The 22,140-nt window shown below is 37.9% G+C and overlaps 2 protein-coding genes across 2 annotated transcripts; both read left to right on the top strand.

Moving 5' to 3' along the window:
- Positions 1-773: 773 nt before the first annotated feature.
- Positions 774-9,242, top strand: LOC121652517. Its single transcript, XM_042005310.1, has 13 exons — positions 774-955; positions 1,097-1,171; positions 1,555-1,665; positions 4,684-4,772; positions 5,072-5,231; positions 5,484-5,641; positions 6,796-6,953; positions 7,409-7,463; positions 7,556-7,679; positions 7,789-7,931; positions 8,349-8,491; positions 8,767-8,965; positions 9,118-9,242. Exons 1-8 carry the CDS (start codon positions 879-881, stop codon positions 7,415-7,417), a joined length of 837 nt encoding a protein of 278 aa, XP_041861244.1. The 5' UTR covers positions 774-878; the 3' UTR covers positions 7,418-7,463; positions 7,556-7,679; positions 7,789-7,931; positions 8,349-8,491; positions 8,767-8,965; positions 9,118-9,242.
- LOC121652516 (voltage-dependent T-type calcium channel subunit alpha-1H-like) lies at positions 9,133-11,676 on the top strand. Its single transcript, XM_042005309.1, has 8 exons — positions 9,133-9,267; positions 9,373-9,482; positions 9,559-9,692; positions 9,827-9,885; positions 10,265-10,343; positions 10,507-10,628; positions 10,973-11,131; positions 11,431-11,676. The coding sequence occupies exons 1-8, from the start codon at positions 9,238-9,240 to the stop codon at positions 11,548-11,550; spliced, it is 813 nt and encodes a 270-aa protein (XP_041861243.1). The 5' UTR covers positions 9,133-9,237; the 3' UTR covers positions 11,551-11,676.
- Positions 11,677-22,140: the final 10,464 nt, after the last annotated feature.

Consider the following 22,140-nt stretch of genomic DNA (forward strand, 5'->3'; position numbering starts at 1 on the left):
TTGGTTTTTAAAATGTGACAAGTTTCTTATGGGTCAATCATTGCATTAAATTGTTACTGAATTAGTTGATGGAGTGTGTTTTGAAGGGAGCTGTTCTTGCGGTTAATTGGTGGTTAATTGGTCATTATTTAGTCCGGCTGATTTTTCCACACTCATTCAGTGGCCGCTGCGGAGCACTGTTCTGATACACGGTGAACTTTTTTTTTTTTTTGTAAAGATAAAGTCTGGGTTTTCCTGTTTCAAGACCAAGTTCGTCCATGCAACCAGTGAGTATTTAAATTTCATTACTTCACCGGTAATTATGAGTAAACTGCATTTGTTTGGCGTGATATTGCTGCAGTTTCAGCATACAAAGGCGTGCAGCCCTAAATGTCGCCATTTTCTCCTCTATTTCTAAGTAGTCAATTGTTGTTAAAGTATTGGAGAAATAACTTGCTTCTTGACTGTTAATATTCCTTTAAAGCTACGTTAACCACGTGTCAACCAACTAGAAAATAAGGGACTGGCATGAATCAGAAAGCTTTCTTGCTTGTAACCTACGGAGTAGAGGAAGTTCAAAGTAAGACAGGAGCTACTAGACATGACTTATGATCGCGCAAAAAGTACGAAACTGAAATGGCTTTATGTGCACAATTTAACATACTGGTTACACCAAGAATTTAATATTTTAATAAAGAAAACAGGACATATCTAACATTAATTAACCTAGAACGTTGGAAACACTTGCAATATTCCTCATTGTCTTGTCTATTACAGTTGAGATGTGACAATGTGCATCAACCTGGAGGCCACCAGACTTTAACTGGACAGCTTCAAACATCCCTCTTGGCAGCTCTGCCCTCTGTGGGTATGTCTGTTGGGCTACACCTTCTGTAGCCATGGCTTTTACCAGCTGCAGGACTTGGTTGTTAGAGACTTCACTGCTAACAACATTTTTGAAGGAACAACTGTCACCGTAAGCACAACATAAGCACTCACAAAAAGCATCAAATGCACACGTGTTAAGCACAGAGGTGCTTAATTTGCCGAGTTTCACAGGTTGTTGGTTGTTTCCATTTTTTTAATAATCCCACATTCACCTTTTTTGCTTTCACAGATGGATCTGCATGAAGCCATTCAGGACAAGCAGAGAGATAGGATTAGAAAGGGACCATCACTCCTGTCCACAGTGGTAAGTAGCTGACTAATCTTATCATTTGAGGAATGATCTCAGGGAGATAGTGGATATTGTCTCGATCCCCATTAGCCATGGCAAGCGACCTGCTGTCCTCACAGATTTCTGTTACCCACTGTCTGTCAGTCTGGATCGCATCACATGGATCCGCTTGTTCCAGTTGTTTTCCCTCTGCATCTGGAATAATAACAGATTCCTCTGCAATCTGGGCTTTCAGGTATATCTCTGATGTGAGAGGGACTCCAGAGTTATCATTGCCTTCTGTATCACTGAGTGATGGCTTGTATCAGTTCTTTTGCATGCTTCAGGGATTGTGATTTAATGAGTTGTGCTATTGCCCTCACAAAAAAATCTTTTATGCGTGGGGTTTTGTTTTTCAGGAATTCCCACTGGCAGATCATCTTGATGCAGTGTGCAACATCAACTCTGACAAAACAAGGAGGCCGTTTTGCACTCTGGTTTCCTTGTAAGATACCAAAGCACTCGTTGATGTAAGTCTTGAGGTCACAATGAGTAAAAGCCTTCACCAGAGCACCAAGAAAAGCAAGAGAAAAATCACTCAACTTGTTTTGGCACAGGTGCACCTGCATGAATCCACTCTGTGAGCCACTGAGCAGTTGCAACAGCATCATGTCTTTCTGACAACATCTGGACGACGGGTACACTGGAGCTGTTTGGTCCTGTCAGGACTCCTTGATACAAGAAGATGTGGCCGGAGGAGCCATTTGGTCTCACCAATTTTTTCACCACTGAGCCAGATGCATCAAAACACGCTGTCTGCTGAGATTTCTTTGACAGTGTCTTGTAAACATGCATTTGTGGTTGACTCCAGTAGTGGCAGAAAAACGTAGCTACTTGCACACGCAAGTGTCTAGACATGAAGCGCTTGGACTGACCTGTGTGCTTGGATTCATCAGTGTTTTTTATTTTGCACTTTAGGACCATTGGGCTGTTTAGTGCAGGCTCTTTCTCACACTGAATGTCTAGATGGCTAAGACACTCTTTGCAGTAGCCTTTTATAGATATATAAATTGTTGTCTGTGATGGATAGACATTGGCTCTCTTAAATACAAATGTGCATGGGCTTTTAACCTCTTTCCAAATATGCTCATTTTATGAGTCCAGATGACAGGCTTCAAAATTTTGTAGTAGTAATTTTCTGGATCCTTGTTCTGAATACTGAACCCTAAAGCTGACCAGACACTGTATTGGTTTAATTTGACTATGGTATACAGCGCCTTTGCAGAGATCCTGTTTCCTAGCTGCTCACTCAGCTCTGTCCAGACTCTGGCTCTAGGAGTGGCTATGCTTGCCTTTCCCAGTAGTATGGCCTCTTTTGATGAGCAGAGAACTTCCAGAAGGGAATCTCTGTCTACTGCTGGTTGTTTGGGCATCTAGTTGAAAGAGAGATATCTAGTTAGTTTAATCACTTTAATATTTTTTACTACTTTGCATCCAACTTTATTGAGGACTTTATTTATCCCTCAGTAGAGGAAATTAAATAATACTGACATCATACTCTTGTATGAGTTATAGTAAACTAAGGTAAATACTAAGAAATATTAAACATTGATTTTATATTTTATATAACTTAGAAAATACATGTAAGAGGCTTGATTTGGTTGCAGGTAATGCCTAAATAAACTTGAATGGTTTTGAATTTGACATAATTCTGTCATGTATATGCCATCAACAACTTTAAGTAGTTATTACCAAGTATTCTCATTAATCTGTTAAGAATCTAGTGCAGTCAAATGAAAGAATGAAACATCCAAAGTTACACATTTTGACAATTTTCAGTCATCTGGGTTTATTATACTAAATATGTGAATCCCCAAGAAAATCTAATTGGTCTGGAAGTTACTGCATCTAAATAAGAATATTAGCTCTATAAAGTCTGCATTGTATAAACAGAGTATTACCACATTTTACTTACCTTTAAATCTTTTGAGAACCAGTAAAAAAAATGATTTGATATTTAAGGCTAAAGAAATAATATTTAAGGTTGCAGTGACTTTCCGTTATTAAATGGTAGGGCTGACAAGCAAACTACAAGCAAACTGTTGAGCCATAAACTGGTTTTACGCCACAAACTTCAGGTTTTTTTCAGCACAAAAAGAGACACAAACATGTTTCAGATTTTTACAACAAACTTTATTGAATACTGGAATATTGAATATTTTTTCTCACTCATCATTTGGTAAAACATTAACTTACTGAATGGAAAACAGTTTAAGTAAAATGAATAATCAATTATTGCACAGTTTTGAAACAGTATAGTATAACAGTAAATAAAATAACAGCAAAGCCTTACAGTAAAACATAAGATTATAGAACTTGAAGTTGTCTGTCAGTAATGAAAATAAAATAATTATATTATTGTTGAAACTTAAAAAAAATATTGTAAATCCACATAAAATTTACATATTTCCAAGAACATTTCTTTAACAGTTAAACGGTTAAATTACAGTTACAACAAACAAACATACAAAAACTCCACCTTTTATGCTTCCATTATGTTCAGCATGCCGTACACTTGAATGGTTCCTCCATCTTTGGTTGGCAAACAAAGTCATGGTGGAACCACCTTCCACAGGCATCACATGAGATCTGTTTGTGAAAATATGTATTAAACATAAAAGTCATCAAATCTTCAAAAATATTCACTAGAGGAATGATGTTGTTTCAGGCAATGCTTCTGTGCTGGCACATCTCATGTTCTTGTTTGGACCAGCGTCAGCGCTTGGCCTGAATCAGTGCAGGTTTAGCTTTTGTGACTTTCCATAAGGTTTAAGATGTGGCCTAATGGACTGGGTGCATCTAATGCAATGGCTGCGGTTTATGTTATTGTGTATTTTTAACATTCTTTTTCTGGATAACTCAGTTCCATTACATTTATATCTCTTATTAAAAATGTTCTTCTTATCTGACTTCTGCCCCGATTTTGATCTGAAGATGAGGAAGATGCAAAGTCAGAAGACTTCCTTTATTAGAGTAATGCTTTAACTTCAAAATGTGGTCGGGTATTTACACCTGGCTGAAATCCAATAACTGTAGCGATTGTAGCTTGCAGTCTGTGTTGCTGTGATTGCAGTGTTGTGTTGGTTTTCTAAAAGCAATGTTCCGTTGATGAGTTATCAACCTGAAAAAGCCGAATCTGTGAATATCTTTCTAACTTTACCAAAGTGCACCGTCTCACTGCGCGCAGGCAGGTGATGCACCGTGTTGTGTACAACTCCATGATGTCTGAGTTTTCTAATAAAAAGACACTTTTCTTTGAAATTTTCGTGGTTTCTCCATCGAGAACAGCTTTAGTTTTCAACATCTTGACAGTGTAGAATGAAATGGTAAAGTCCAGCTTTATTTTTTATTTGGAGCTGTCACCCACAACGTCCACAAACGTTGACGGAGTTAATGTTTTTCAACCACAAATTTATCATCACTCTGGATTAAATCAAAGATACCTGGAACTAAACTGTTCTTGTTTCTGTCTTTGACTGCCTCCTCAGGTTGTTGGACTACTTTCTTGTTACTTCTGGTATCCACTTGGAAATTGGCCATTCTCTCAAGCCATTGAGACTAATTAGCAGAGTGCCAAGTAAGTCAGATTTATTTACAGAACCTGGTGGGAAAATAGATGCTGTTCTCTCTGTAGTTCAGAGAAAAATTAACGGGAAGTATCTTAAACATAAATCTTCAAATACTGAACTATTTTATTATCATTCACCAAGGTTTGACCAAGTTTTTTTTTTTTTTTTTTTATCTGTGATGATGTCAGTCTGTCACTAAAACCTGTAATTAGTTGCGAGTTTCAATTTTGAAGATTAGCAGTTTCAAAGGACATCTGGCTACAATGTATGAAAGCTTGAATTTGTCTTCTTATGTTCATCTGTGCAGGTTTGAAATTGTTGTCGTCCATAATCGTCGACATCCTGCCCATGCTTGGACATGTCTTCCTCTTGTTGATGCATGTGATCCACATTTTTGGTGTCAAGGGAGTCAACCTGTGGACCGGAAAACTGCGCAACCGCTGCTTCCTGGGAGAGGACATTGTGACGTAAGTACCGTTTGGTCTACTCCTTCAGTTTTTTCTCTTTCTAGGCTGCAGACATTTAACTCAAACACTGTCAAGTTAAACCATTTAGTTTGAAACATAATATCCATCTTTAAGCAAGAAACAAGATGATTTCTATAAGTTGGTTGTATCTGTAAAGCTGGAACAAATTAAAGTTTAATATTGGAAATGCCACTCCTGCATCTGTAGCCAAAGTCTCTTTGTCTCTTTGTTTTCCTTTTATTTTCAGTCCAGAATGTACAACTTGTCCCTGAGTCCATATTTTGATCAAGGAGCTCCCTTCGTCTTTTCACGTCACAGCTCGACTGGGGAGCGCCACTGCAAAGATGTTCCCCCTTACCGGGAGCATGGGAATATCTGCACGCTGGCTGCTCCTCACCAGGATAAACCTGGTAACTGGGGAGTCACTGCGACGGATGGGCCAAGTGATGGAGACTGTGTGAACTGGAACCTGTTTTACAATGTTTGTCGCCCTGATGGTCCAAACCCCAACATGGGATTTACCAACTTTGACAACATTGTAAATGCATGGATCACAGTCTTCCAGGTAAACTGTCAAATCTAACAAGTTGGTTTTTAGTTTAAAAAAAAATGCAAATTTGTTGCCTCAAAAAAATTAAGTTTGAGTTTGCTGAACTTAGAATAAATAAGATATCTGAGTATGTTGTCATGAAGTTGTGCAAGAAACTTGATGTGATCAAATCTTAGTAAATCAGTGGTGATGTGTTTAATTTTCATTACACCAGACGATTTCAAGTTCACCTTACTTAGACTAATTGACAAACTTAAATGGATTTTTCAGCTACTTTGCAGCAGGAACTCTGTGTGTGTGTGTGTGTGTGTGTGTGTGTGTGTGTGTGTGTGTGTGTGTGTGTGTGTGTGTGTGTGTGTGTGTGTGTGTGTGTGTGTGTGCGTTTTGGTTGATCAAGTAATTTGTGTGTGCTGCACTAAAAATCATGTCATTTATGTTGATTCAGCTTCAGTAAATTAGTTTATTCAGCGTTTTATGATTTTTATTTTAGATGAATGTCAATAACAACTTGATTAAAATGAAATAATTTCCACTAATTACTTAGTTATTTAGGGAAATATTGAAGCCTGTGTAACAGTTTAGGAAATCTATCTTTGTCTGTATCTAGCTGGGTTTTCTGAAGATTGTTGACTTTTACTGCTTTCTGTACCTCCAGGTCATCACCCTTATAGGTTGGACGGATATTATGTACCTCGTGATGGACACTCATTCCATCTGGAGTATTATACCGTTTATACTTATGACTGCTGTAAGTACCAACTGGTCTTTATGTTTTGGTACAAAATCATAATTCCTCAAAGTTTTATAAAATAAAATAAAATGTTGAATGACTTCATGAATAAATAAAAACAAATGTTTAAACAAAGAAATTGAGTCCCTGTGAATATATATTGCAGTTAAAAATCTATAATATTTACTTATTAATGTAACAAAGTTGGAAATTCTCTGAGCTAGTGTTTTGTCCCTTAATAAATTTAGTTCAGTTCATGTTTTAATTTTTACTTTCCTCATCAGGTGGGCTCATTCATTTTGATGAACGTTGCTACTGTCGTCATCGCCTCCCATTTCTCAGAGGCCATGAAAAAAGGAAGGAAAAAGGTGTATGGGTCTGTGATCAACTTCAAAGTCCGATTCTACAAGGTCATCAAGCTGCTGGCTCGATTCGTAAAAAGGTTAGATACTGGGCTAGCTGCTTATGCCACCTCAAAACTTTAAAGCAGTGACTCCCAACCCTGATCTTGGAGGCCTACTATCCTATGATGTTCCCCGACTGCAACACACCTGGTTCAGATTAAATGGATCTCTGACAAGTTCTGCACAAGTCTGCCACTGAGCCATTAATTTGAGTCAGTTGTGTTGAAGCAGGGAAACATCAAAAGTCTGCAGGACAGTGGGCGTTGTGGACTGGAGTTGGTGATCCCTGTTTTAAAGTGAGTGAGTAATTAAAACTGTCATTTCAGAGTTTAAACATTGAATAAACACATCCATTCAGTTGTATTGTGATTCACCTCGAATATAACAACCTCTTCCCCCATTTACAGATGATCAAATGTAAGTCGCTTTGGATAAAAGCGTCTGCTAAATGGCTGCAGAATAGAATTTATTGCTGTGTTTTTTTTATCAACAGTTTGATTAGATGGCCATCCTGGACTGGCGAAGAGAACTGGGGAAATATGTCACTGGTAAGAGTAGAACACAACTGGCTACACCATAGGCAGAGATTTAACTGCGTAAATAACCATGCATCACAAAGCCCAATTCCCTTATCTTTCAGCTTGAGTACTCACCTGGTCTGCTTGGGAAAATTAAGCGAATGGTGGAGGGCAGTTGCTTTCAAAATACAATCTGTTTTAATTGTCCTTAATGTTATCGAAATGGCTGTTGACCACCATGATCAGGTGAGAGAAAACACCACAAATGTTTTAAAATGCAGAGATCTGTTAAAGCTGCCATTTTATTTAAATTTTTTTTTTTTATTCTTTCCATCTTTTTCTCCTGCCGCCTCAGGAAATGACAAGAGTATTAGGAGTGTGTAACTTAATGTTCACAGTGTTGTTCACAATTGAGATGATCTTAAATATCCTGGCATTCCAACTGCAGTACTTTGTAAATCAAACAAACCTCTTCGACTTCACCATGGTCATCATCAGGTATGTCAGTCTCACGGCACTTGATGTTTTGGGTAACAGTCCATCTCAAATGTAAATAAAATATTATTCTGAAAATTATGGTTTGATGTAGCTGTTTTCACAAATGTCACTTTATCTGAATCTTTGTGGTACTCTGTTTTTGCTTTTTTCTTTATTCAGATGCTGGTGGTTTTAACTGATTTCAATTAAATTTGGCTTAATATAACTTCTTATAATTATATCCTATTGGATATATTTGAACCATTCTCACAAACCCAAAGTCAAAATTAGTCATTTAAAGTTTTTTAAGTGTTTTGTAAGCAGAAAACAGAGACTGTGCCCAGAGGCTTTTTTTTTTCTTAAACTATCTTTATTTTTCTTTTAATATTTAACTGATTACAGCTGTTTTAATTAAAGTGTGTATGCATGTGTATTCAGGTTCCGCATATTGTGCCAGCGTGCTGTTTCACACCAGTACTTTGACAATATAGTTGTCGTCTTCATTGTGCTGAGTTGCATCACCATCGCTATGGAGAGGCATCATGTATGATGGACTGGATGCTGTAGGAGTTGACCAGCAGGTATTTTATACAATCATCATGTCCAGTGATCAGTGCAAACTGTCATCTAGTACTCATCACCATTAGAATCAGTCAATAAAAGGAAAAGAGACCATCTCTTGTGTCTCCAGTGCCTTTTCTGATTGCAAATACTTGGACCAGAAATTGCTGTTGGATTAATTTCTTTTAAAGGGGCTCTATTGTTTAAAAAATTATATAGGAGTGCAGTCAAAATCTAACCCTGACTTGGGGTTACCACATTAACCCTGACTATCTCTTCCCCCATTAACTTACAGCCCATTAAGAACTACAACAAATGGATTCTGCTTTATTTCCTCTCCTTCATGATGATGAGCTTCGTCTTGTTGGACATGTTCATCGGTGTAATGGTCCAGACCTTTCACCAATGTCAGCTGATCCAGACACAAGAGGATGAAGAGTTGAGAAACGAAGAACGTCTGAGTGGAAGCCAGGGGATTGAAGGGGAGTCACCTGGTAAGGCCAAACAGCTGGTTTAGCTGAGAAGCAGGTGGTATTTTTTTATGTCTATAGATAATAGCATCTCTGAATGTGTCAAGTGTTGCATATTTCCTGTTTTTGCATATTTAAATTTTTTTGTGATTTACATGCTGGCTTGTTTGTTTTAGAGAGCGAGCAAACGCCATCTTTTGAAGGTTCCTGGATGTGGCACCTTTTTATATAAGATATGTACCAGTAGAGCCCTGGAACTCTCAGTGACTGTCATCGTTATCATCAATGTTTTGCTGATGGGGGTCGAACACTATAACCAGCCAGAGGTAACACACACATGCACACACTCACCGTAGACAGTTCAAAGTCTGATTTAACATCAACCCTTTGACATGGTTGTAACAATGATGTGTGTGTGTGTGTTATTTTAGGTCATAAACAAAGTCATTGACTGCTTCAACTATGTGTTCATGATCATCATGATCACTGAGGTTCTACTGAAACTTGTGGTGTTGGGTGTAGTGACATTCATAAAAGACTGGTAATACATTAGAAAGAGTAGCGTCGCTGTTCTCTTTTCTTATGCTCTAAGTCCCTGACAATGTTTGTGTGTTCAGCTGGAACCTCCTGGACATCATCATCATCTTGCTTTCCATCGTCAGCATGGCTCTAACCCAGTTAAGGATGACAAACGTCATTCCTTTCAATCCCAGCATACTAAGAGCCTGTAGAATCCTCAGGCTCTCTCAAGGTTCACACACACAGGCACTGAACAATGAGAACTTTGTTTTACTATTCATTATGAAGGTCTGTTTATGTGTGTGTATACATGTACATAAACATGAACATTTTCTCAACAACAACAACTCCTGTGTTTCTTGCTAGTGCTGAAGGCCAAAACACTAAGAATCCTGCTCAAAACCATTAACAAGACTCTGTCTCAGGTAAAAAAAACACAAAAAAAAAACACTGTTTATTAAGGTCACATGGCTGTTATGTGTGAACTCTTCTATCATGTTCAGGAATTTGTATTTAAGCTGATGAATCCCAGCAAACGAGGACAGAAGAAAAAAAGCAGACACAAAGAGAACTGCCAACCATTGTCCTCCGTGTTTAGTTTCACTCTGGCTTTGCCTTTTCTGTACTTAGGCTTATACAAGTTGCCCTGCATTTGCACAAATAATGAGACATTTTCATGTACTTTGGGACCAAGGTTTAAAAATGTTGCAGTCTTCCTTTAAGGTGCACAAAATACTTTGAAAATTTAGCTTCTGGGTTTTTTGGTTTGGTAACCAGAGAATTTAACATATGCTTTTGTTCCAGGTTTGGAATATCTGTCTTCTTTCCCTGGTAATCATCTTTATCTTCGGTGTGCTGGGAGTGGAGCTCTTTGGCGAGTTAGGTCAGTGACACTACTGACATGAAACAGCACAAAAATATGGACACGCTGCTGGATCCAGTAGCTGATTTCGTATTTGCACTGACATTGTAGAGCAGAAGATGCGTTACTCAAACAGAAAAATCATCTTGTGGATATCTGCTTTGCTTGTTTCTGTGTCGATCAGAATGTTCTCCTGATTATCCGTGTCTGGGGTTACATCGGAACAGCAACTTCCGTAACGTCCCCATGGCTATGCTCACACTCTACAAAGTGTGCACGGGAGACAACTGGAGTGGGATTTTGAAAGTATGAATGCTCTCACACATGCATGCATGCAAACTCCTAGTATGATGGTTTTATTTTGCTCATAGCCTGACCATCTACCATACAGTATGTTGTCACTTATAGCAAACACTTGAATTGCAGCCACTATTTAAAATTAAAGAATTACACAAATGCACAAATAATGAGGTATTTTATGTATTTTAAACGGTATTAAAAGTTTGTTAATTGTGTTGTTTAAATTAAATATTTAGTTGTGTGTTTCACATAAATACAGTTTTGGACACTTGAGTGTTCCTGTTTTGATTAAAACTTTTAATTTTAGAAAAACTTTGTTAATAAACAAAACTTCACTCTGTGCTTTGCAGGACACAATGAGGAAATGCCGGCCTGATGACACCAAGTGTCAGATCTTTTTCTTCTGGGTCTCTCCCCTTTACTTTTCAAGTTTTGTCATCATTGCTCAGTTTATGTTGGCATACATTGTGATAGCATCAATCATGCAAGCCCTAAAAGACTCTGAGGAGGTATAACTGCAGTTCACACGCAAACATTTCAGGAACGGCTGTAAAGCTTTTGAGAATTTTTTAAATTTTTTAAATTTTTTTAATCCGACACACCTTCATGGCAAATTATTCTAATGGGCTTGATGAGAAAGATTTTGGTTAAATCTGTAATTGTAATGTATCAAGGTTAACCTATAAACCTTAACTTCATTGTCAAAACATTCTGATGACAGAAGCCTGTTTTTTATTCTTTACTTTTAGACTGAAATACCAATGTTCACTGAAAAAAAAAAAAAAACACTAACTTCTATCTTTCTCAGGAAGCTGAGACAGAGCTGCGCAGGCAACAAATATTTCCATCAGCAGAGGGCAATGCAGAGATCTCTACCTTGGGCCAAACTGATAATGGAGCCACATCATCTGATTCAATCAGCCTGTAAAATGGTAAATGTTATGTATAATCACCTATGTTGTGTAAACTGATGTAGCAAATTGAATTTTTTTTTTTCTGACTCCACGCGTACCGTTGTGCAGTTCGGATCTGCCAGCATTTTGTTTTTGTTTTATCACCATCTCATAAATGTTTTATTCATTTATTCATCATATTAACTTTAATATGAAATTTTTAAAGTAATGTGACTTGTTAATGTCTGTTATCTTGTATGTTATTTTTATTGAGTTTTTGTTTCTTTGTTTTATCACTGTCTCATAAATCAATCAATCAATCAATCAGTCTTTATTTATAGAGGTAGCCACCCAACCAGACTGAAGAACCTGCAGGACAGAGCCGCAGCAGCCACAGCCGATGAAAGCCCCCGGTGCAGAAAGCCCCCTTCGGGGAAACGCTGGAGAAATAACCTAAAAATATTATAAATAGAATAAAAGCATAGAATAAATAAAAAATGGGTTAACATAGAAAAATAAATAGGCTAGGGGAATAAAATAAATAAAAATAAAATTGAATGAATCTGAAGAGAGCAATTTATCATGCATAAAAGCTTGTCTTTAAAAATCCATAAAATAATTTAAAAAGTGAAGTGGGAATTGGGTCTAAAAGACATGTGGTGTTTTACTGTGGAGAAAACTTTATCAAGGATCTCAGCATTAACCAGGACAAAACTGTCCAGTGTTTCCTCGGGTAAAAGCAAGCACTCAGATGTGTTCGTGTTCTGGTTGCAGAAAATACCACATCTGATGGCGCTGATTTTACCTCTGAAGTGGTCTGCAAACTGCTCACAGAGAGAGTCTGTTGGGGTTCGCTGGGAGCTGTTAAAATCAGGGTTACATAGGTGATCGATGGTGGAAAAAAGAACCTTGGGATTATTTTTATTGTTACTGATTATTTTTGCGAAGTACATGTTTCTTGAGTTCCTTAGTGCGTTATTGTAAATTTTAAGTTGCTCACAAAATATCTGATAATTTATTGTCATTTTATTTTTCCTCCATCTCCTTTCTGCCGCCCTGCAATTTCTTTTGTGTTTTTTGACCTCCTCATTCCTCCAGGGAGATATAAGTTTTGGGTATATCCTTTTTGTCGTGAGTGGAGCAACAGAGTCGAGGCTTGTCTTCAGTTTACTGTTAAAATGTTCAACAATAAAATCACAGGGTGCAGGTAAAATCACAGGAGGACATTTATCTAGAACTTTGATAAAATTTGCAGCCACTTCAGAGGTTAGATAGCGCTTCCTCACAGTTCGCACCGAGGTCTCCCGCTGAATAAAACCGGTGATGTTAAAAAACACACAGTAGTAGTCAGAGACAGCCAAGTCAACAACAGAGGACACACTGGCAGAAAGGCCATAGGTAATGACCAAGTCCAGTGTGTGTCCTCTGTTGTGAGTCGGCTGCGTGACATGTTGCGTAAAATCCATATAGTTAAGAATGTTTAAAAATTCTTTTGAAACAGGGTCTAAAGGATTATTTATGTGCAGGTTAAAATCACCGGTTAAAATTATCATGTATGTTGTGTGTATGATTGATAAAAATTCTGAAAACTCACTAATAAAAGCAGCACATTTTTGGGGTGGTCTATAAACGGTGACACATAAAATTGGAGGGCTGCTAAAAACAATGGCGTGATATTCAAAAGTGGTAAAATTAGCGAATAAAATCTGTTTGGTGGTGAGAGTGTTGTTGGCTAAAGATGCTGTGCCACCACCTTTCCTACCAGTTCTTATAGAAAAAGAATAGTTAAAATTTGGTGGGGAGGCCTCAGCTAGAACAACAGGTGCATCCACACCCAACCATGTTTCAGTTAAAAACAAACAGTCTAGTTTGTGGTCTATAATCAGGTCATTGACAATAAAAGACTTATTTAACAGAGAGCGTATATTTAAAAGTGCCATGTTGAGTGTGACTGGTGACATTTGAACTGAAGAGGCAGGTACTGGTTGACATTTTGGGAGAGGCCTGAGATTATTGATGTTTACGGTATGATATGGTTTGTGGAGGTGTGGTTGCTCTCTGAATGTGATGATGACATGAATTGATGAACTGTGTGGAGGAATATTAGGTCCAAGTCCAGTATTGCGAGCTTTGCTGTTAAAAGTGGAACTGAGTAAGTAGGAGCTGGGACCAGGGGGGCATCAATCCGTGACGGACAGGTCAGCAGGTGCAGTGGGTTTGGTGTGATGAGTGGGCTGGATGCAGGGGTGCTGTACACCAAATGCCAAATTGGCGGACAGAAGACGGCAGCCCCGCGAGTTGAGGTGAAGCCCGTCAGCCCCAAAAAGATGCCTCCGCTCCCAAAAAGCATCAAAGTTGTTAATAAAACCCAGGCTGTGGGAACTACAAGCGGAGGAGAGCCAGGTGTTGAGGCTGAGCAACCTGCTGAAGCAGCCTATCCCTCTGCAGCAATCAGTGAGGGGAGAGCACGAGAGACGGTTCGCCAGGTCCCTTCTGCAGCCGTTGCGGGTCCCGATCACGGTCCACGGCTCCGGCTGGAGTGGAGTGGAGCTGACCGGAACTCTGGGTCTAGCCCCAAGTTGGAACCAGCGGTTCTCGCCAATGACAGGAGCACCAGCAACGCAGGCATCTGTTGTGTTTGTGTGCCTGGATGAACTATTGGTGGGAGCCCGGGACACATCACCTGGATAGGGCGCTGTGTCGGCTAGCTGAGCACTAGTAGCAGCGGCTTTAGTTTGGCCGAGGAGGATTGTATCCAGTTCGTGTTCAGCCTCCTGGATTTGGTAAAGAGTGGAAATTCTCTGTTCCAGCTCGATCACCTTCTGGCTCAGGTTGATGCAGCTTTCACAACTGGATGTCGAGATAAGTGGAGCCATGACTCACCGGTAACCAGGAAGCTTCCCTGTTGTGTGTTGGTGGGGGTGAGGACCCAGTTGCCGGTCTTGTGCGAAATTCAGTTCCCCTGAAATAATCTGTTTCCCCTGCGTCGGGAGCGCGCACTGCAGCCAGAGAGGCTGCGCCGCCCGTCTGCAGGGCATTTCCGACCGATTTCACATCAAAAATGACTCCACGTAATCATGCCAAGGTTCAAACTTTAATTTTAATCGACAAATCCTGCCATATATATATCATATAGACAAAACAACAGTAACAAATAAACCTGGTCTTGTGTTTTTTGTTGTTTGTTTTCGTGTTGTTTTTAATCGCCGAGAGAAGACCTTTCCAGCTTTTGTCATGTTCAGTTGAGCCTTACAGATTTCAGGTAGCTGGCGAACACTGTTTTTTAACACATTGCGTATATTTAGATTTTTTTTATTTATTTATTTTCATTTTTTATTTTTTGCCAAAATGGATGGAACCTAGCTGTTGGCATGATAGGAAGAATTAGACTGCTTAAAAACAATGAGTGTGGCTTTCAGGTAAATTCTTATGTAAAATATGACACATTATTGGATAAAAATGTATTTAGAGCTGCTTATTTTTGGTAGTTAATATCTGTTGTGTTTTTTCCAAAATAATCACCTCTTTTATTAAATGCCTTGTAATATTCCTTGGTTAATGTGATGTATGAGAACACGTGGCTCTTTTCAAAGGAGAAAAATACTTGTATAAAAAGTGAAGGGAAACACAATATTGTACACAATATATGAAAACATTTGCTCTGTATTTTCCAAAGTTACCAGGGGGAACCAAACATTTTAGCTGTCTGAAATATACTGTTCCCCCTCTATATCACAGGAACAGATTAATTTATCAGCATGTCCCAAACTCTGGTTACTCCTCTCATCATGGACAACAAGTCCTGTGGATATGAAGACACTTGCTCTTTATCTGCCAAAGTTACCAGGGGGAACCAAATATTTTAGCTGTCTGAAATATACTGTTCCCCCTCTATATCACAGGAACAGATTAATTTATCAGCATCTTATATATAGTTACTTGCCACAACTGATTAATTTTGGAGGCCTTTGCTCTTTCCTTCCCACAGTTACCTTATATTATATATAATAATATATACTAATATAATTAGTAATCAAATAAGTATTATGAACTTATGTTACTGTAGCACAGTTAAAAACATTTCGCTGTTGCTACAAGGACAGGATTTCTTAGACTAAACTGATTACACTAACAACTGTAACTACAATAACATTGATTTAAGAAAATTATTTTTTTGTTCCACAAATAAACTAATGCAACCATTTTAGTATCTGTTGTTAATAAAGTTCATAATACTTATTTGATTACTAATTATATTCCCACAAACTGGTACATTATTAAAGACACTTTGTGGGTAAAATGCGTTGGTGCTTAACACATGTTGAATAGCTACCAGAGTGGCCAGATTTACATCTATAAGCAATTCACTGAGCTCTAAAGACAAACAAACTTTGAATTAAAGATTTGCAGAGTGATTATGCAAAAACATTAAAAACTATTTTGTTATGTTTTAAAATTTTCAATATATTCTCATCAGATGATTTAGAAAACTTGTGCCACTTCTGCGGCGAGATGGACAGTGAGAAAGACTTCAACTGGGTAACAACATTTTATAAGTATTCAAAAAAATAATAGGATGTTAAATGGAAAAAACTATAATTTTACCTTGCAAAATACAAGCTTGGATACTGTCCAGCTAAGTTAGAATACATTTGAAGAGAAAATGACTATAATTTGTCCCTCTTCTAGATCCAGTGTGAAATGTGCCAGAGGTGGTTTCACCAGGGATGTGTGGGAAACCCACCAACAGAGGAATTTTTTGAGTGCTTTGCATGTTCTGTGTAGGTTTGTGTGCTTGTTCGGTGTGCTTGGTTTGGTGTGCTTGTTCTGGTGTGCTTGTTTGTTTAGTTCTGATACATGTTAATAAATTATTTTGAAAAGAATGCCTGCTATTTTTCTTTAATATAAGGTAACTGTGGGAAGGAAAGAGCAAAGGCCTCCAAAATTAATCAGTTGTGGCAAGTAACTATATATAAGATGCTGATAAATTAATCTGTTCCTGTGATATAGAGGGGGAACAGTATATTTCAGACAGCTAAAATGTTTGGTTCCCCCTGGTAACTTTGGCAGATAAAGAGCAAGTGTCTTCATATCTACAGCACTTGTCCATGATGAGAGGAGTAACCAGAGTTTGGGACATGCTGATAAATTAATCTGTTCCTGTGATATAGAGGGGAACAGTATATTTCAGACAGCTAAAATGTTTGGTTCCCCCTGGTAACTTTGGCAGATAAAGAGCAAGTGTCTTCATATCCACAGGACTTGTTGTCCATGATGAGAGGAGTAACCAGAGTTTGGGACATGCTGATAAATTAATCTGTTCCTGTGATATAGAGGGGGAACAGTATATTTCAGACAGCTAAAATATTTGGTTCCCCCTGGTAACTTTGGAAAATACAGAGCAAATGTTTTCATATATTGTGTACAATATTGTGTTTCCCTTCACTTTTTATACAAGTATTTTTCTCCTTTGAAAAGAGCCACGTGTTCTCATACATCACATTAACCAAGGAATATTACAAGGCATTTAATAAAAGAGGTGATTATTTTGGAAAAAACACAACAGATATTAACTACCAAAAATAAGCAGCTCTAAATACATTTTTATCCAATAATGTGTCATATTTTACATAAGAATTTACCTGAAAGCCACACTCATTGTTTTTAAGCAGTCTAATTCTTCCTATCATGCCAACAGCTAGGTTCCATCCATTTTGGCAAAAAATAAAAAATGAAAATAAATAAATAAAAAAAATCTAAATATACGCAATGTGTTAAAAAACAGTGTTCGCCAGCTACCTGAAATCTGTAAGGCTCAACTGAACATGACAAAAGCTGGAAAGGTCTTCTCTCGGCGATTAAAAAACAACACGAAACAAACAACAACAAAAAACACAAGACCAGGTTTATTTGTTACTGTTGTTTTGTCTATATGATATATATATATAGCAGGATTTGTCGATTAAAATTAAAGTTTGAACCTTGGCATGATTACGTGGAGTCATTTTTGATGTGAAATCGGTCGGAAATGCCCTGCAGACGGGCGGCGCAGCCTCTCTGGCTGCAGTGCGCGCTCCCGACGCAGGGGAAACAGATTATTTCAGGGGAACTGAATTTCGCACAAGACCGGCGGATCAGGCAGGAGCTGCATGCACTCAAGCCTCCTCTGATATCTGGTTAAAACTGTTCTTTATAAAACCAGAATATTAAAAGCTACAGGTAAAAATAGTGTGACTGTACGAATTCAGATTTTTAAAAGGCTTAAAACAGACTTAAAACTGCTAAAAGCCAATAAAAATTAAGGAAATGAGACCTCCACACCTCTGTTTGAAAATATTACCAGTTTAAATTCTTAAAATGTACATAGTTTTATTAATCATATTAACTTTTTGCAAAACGTTAGTATTCAATAAACAGTTCAACCTTTTGTGTGTGATTCGACCTCTTTTTAAGTACCAAACTGTTAATTAACGTGCCAAATGTGCAACCAACTTAGCGTGCTATACAATTATTTATATATATACACCTAACAAACCTCTGCTTCGTTACTCAAGCAAAGCTGTAGATAGATAGATAGATAGATAGATAGATAGATAGATAGATAGATAGATAGATAGATAGATAGATAGATAGATAGATAGATAGATAGCAATAAACAGCGTGCGCCTGTTATCAACCCAAACACGTGTTGCCATGACGTCAAATGATGCCTTGACAACACAAAATCAAAGGAGCGGGTATTCCTTTGTGACGTGTCCCGTGTTTTAAATAATCAGCTTCCTTCGAAGTTTTACCATTTCATTCTACGCTGTCAAGATGCAGAAACGTGGAGAAACCGAGAAAATTCAACAGAATTCAACTGCTACTTCAGACAACCCAGACGTCTTGGAGTACAACCGAGTCATGCATAGGTTGGTTGTTGGTGTCACTATAAAAGTTTTGAACAGATGTTGTGTTTACAGAATACTTCCAACTAAAGAACAAATACCATTTTCACAAAGAATAATTGATAAAACTTTGGCAGGACTAAATGACCACTACGGCCCACACTTACGTGTTAGTGAGATTTCCCAAAAAGTTTTAAAGGATCTAGTGAGGCAGTTTACCAGCGGGGACATTTTGAAACAGCATATACGTCAACAAGATCCGGCAGTAGAATCATTTATTGTCAAGGCAATGATATATCACATCGTGTTCGGTCAGAATAAAGGAAAATATAGATTTAGTTTTGGTGCATTGTATGTTATTATCTACGTTGCAGGAACTTTCGTTATAATTGCTTTTCTTGTAGGTTTCACTTAACTGGGTTTGTTTATGCACTGCCCTAACTAATGCCCTGCTGGGTCATCCTGAGGTGTCTGGCTGGTATCAGATAAGTCACACAGGTCAGAGCGAACTGTTCTAAAGAATGCATCCATCCGATAGCAACAGGCTACTCAGTATTAAACACAATTACCATCAACTTAAACAAGCTGTTTACCCTGAGAGGGATGGGTAGACACAATACAGTAAAGGGAATAATATGAAATTTCCACAACAATTCCCCTCTTTTGATCATAATGAAACCCATTTCATATTGATCACACCAGAAAAGAAAATTTCACAAGATTAAAGCATAAAAAAACACAAAAATGCATCAAACAAGGATAACCACTGCGGTGGAGATGTACAGTGGATAAAAAATGAGAACGCCACAATCAACTAGTGAACCCAAAACCCTTACGGTGTCATCAAACTGCTAATGAACACAAAAAAACAAACAAAAAAACAGTTGAAACAAAAAAACAATGGGAAGACAGAGGAAACAAAAAAACAGAAAACCCATAAAAGATAAAAGTAATAAATGTAATGTATTTGTTGTAAAAAAAAAAAAACCTTAATGATTATATTCAACAATCAAATCCAATCGCCATTCCCAATATACATTCAGACAAAACATCAGAAGTTGCAATTCACGAAGATTCGAGAAACTTCATCATAACTCTGAATGGGGAAATAAACATCAAAATCAATCCAACACATGTGATTACCAGCAAAAAAAAAACACATCAGAATACATATGAAGGAGAATCAGAGCAAACTAAGATGACTAAACAGAGAAATATCCACACAATCTAAACTTCATCATCACTAGAAAAATCAAGCGGGAGACCAGTATCATCATAGCAGATCCGGGGAGTGTAAGCGGGAGGAGAAGCCAGGAAACCTAACAGGCACTAACAAGCATCTGGAGGGAATGACCAGGAAACGCCGATGTTATCATAACCTTGAGGCACCAGAGGAGGAAAATCACCACAAGCCAGCAGGCAATCAGAACAGCAAAAATAGGGCCTAAAACTGCGAGCAAGATATGCCACCAGCCCCCTGACTGAAGCCAAGACCATAATTTAGAAGAAAATCCAGAGCTATCACAAGCCTCCATCCCAGATAACAGATCTCTAAGGTGACATGAAAAGAAGACAGATTAGTAGACATATCAGGAATGAATGTACAACACTCGTCCCCTATAACCTTGCAGGTCCCCCCTCTTTCAGCTAAGAGAAAGTCCAGAGCCATCCTATTCTGCAGGGTCATGACCCGGAGGGCCTTTAACTCAGGTGTTAGTGCGTTAAACCCCTTAGTAACCAGAGAAGCGAGATTTTCTAAATCTACAGCAAATGCATCAATCTGCAACGCATTGTTAACTGTACCATAGTGTGGAAAAACACCTCCAAGCACTGAGTTAGTGGTGGAGATACGAGCCCAAAATCATTCATAGAACCCATCTAACAGGACAAAAAATGCAAAAAATGGGATTCTCATCTGGAAATTGTTCACACTGTTCACAAAACTGCACAGATAGCTACATCCATGCAACCTGGCACTGCACACCCATCCAACATTTCTGAAAAAACATTACAGACATCTTAACTCAAATCATTGGCTGCCACATCCCGCTCTCCCCCTCCCTCTGTCTGCTAGGACACTTATCCACAATGAATTTAGACACTACACAAAACCATTCCCTCCTGGTGGTGCTAACCATCGCCAAAAAGCCTTTCCTCATAAACTGGAAATCACGGAACTCCATAAATATTACACATTGGAAAAACCTTATCACTGATTACATCTCACTGGAAAATGCAAACTCCTCTGTGAAAAATCTCAACCCTAACTGGCAATCATTCCTTAAATTTTTTTTTTTGAAAAACTAAGCAACTTTTTGTCCTCTTCTTTTATGTATATATAAATAAAAGCCATATTTTGATATCACTTTTTAAATGTTACCAGTGGTTAGACTTTCCTAAGCTCCGTACAGTTAAATGAAATGCAAAAACCACATTCTGTATATTGTACTTTAAAATCAATTTAATAGAAAACTGAAAGAGTACACTTCTGTTTGTAGACATTAAAGCATGATTACGACATATTTCTGTTATAACTATGGTAGTACATTCGACTTAATCACTGTTTACACTCCATACTTTTGGATATCAGCTTTTCCTTCATAAAATCTAATTAAAACAATTTGAGATGATCTGTTATAAGTCTGTCTTATAAGTGAATGGATGTTCAAACATTCAATGTTTCAGTTTGGATAGATACATAGATACAGAAGTAAACAAGATAACAGTGGAGAAGCAATCATGGACTGATGACAGTTGTAAATTTCACTGATGAATCACAAATATATTTTAGACAAGGACATGATACTGGAACCTTTGTTTGATGGTCCAATGAAATGTATAAAGATCACTGAAGAACACAAATTTAGTTAATATTGATGACGTGAACCAGGTAAAGAACCAGGATAGATGGTAATCTCTGACTCTACAGGGTTCATAATACATTATTTTAAATAACATACCTAAATGACTATCTTCCAAAAGTTTTGATTACATGGTTTTTCCAAGGTTTGCGGATGAGTTTCAGAGACTGAGTTGTACTGCTCCCATATTACCACTAGAGGGCAGTAAAAATCCGATTGTCAGGTGATGGCTGCTGGTTTTTGTCTGAGGTTTGGTCCCCTTATTTCTAACACGAGCACAGAGCTGCGACTGACCGTGAACTCAATATCAAGTCGGCAAACAAACAAATAAACATATGTTCTGAATAACTTATTTATCTGATTGACTTCGAGAAACTAGATTTTAAAAAAAATCCAACAGATAAATGTGTTTATTTGCAATACTGGCCGTAGACTAGATTGTTGCGAGTTTAATTGAAAATTTCCCCAGAATAAAAATGATTGAAATGATTAACTGCAAACTTTGCCAGTCAATGGGTACAAGAAAGTTTTACTACTGCATAAATAAAATATACAAATGGCAAAGTCTCATCTGATAGACTGGGAAAAAAAAGTTTAATCAAATGGGAAACGTTCAAATTTCATGTCAAATTCGATGTAAATGAATAATTTAAAAGTTTATATAAGAAAGCCTTGGAAAAAGCAAAAGTTCTACACAAAAATAAAGTTTCATTGACTTTACACCATCTGTTGTGCGCCTGTTGTATACTGGTGTCGCAACTGGGGCGCTGTTTCCCCGCACTGCTCACTCCCCCTCAGCTTATGTCAGTTTGAGAAAGTTTGGGATGGAGATGACTACCCTTCGCCAACAGAGAGGAAAGAGGAGGGCTGAGCCTTG

This window comes from Melanotaenia boesemani, chromosome 14 (genome assembly GCF_017639745.1).
Source record: "Melanotaenia boesemani isolate fMelBoe1 chromosome 14, fMelBoe1.pri, whole genome shotgun sequence".
NCBI lineage: Eukaryota > Metazoa > Chordata > Actinopteri > Atheriniformes > Melanotaeniidae > Melanotaenia > Melanotaenia boesemani.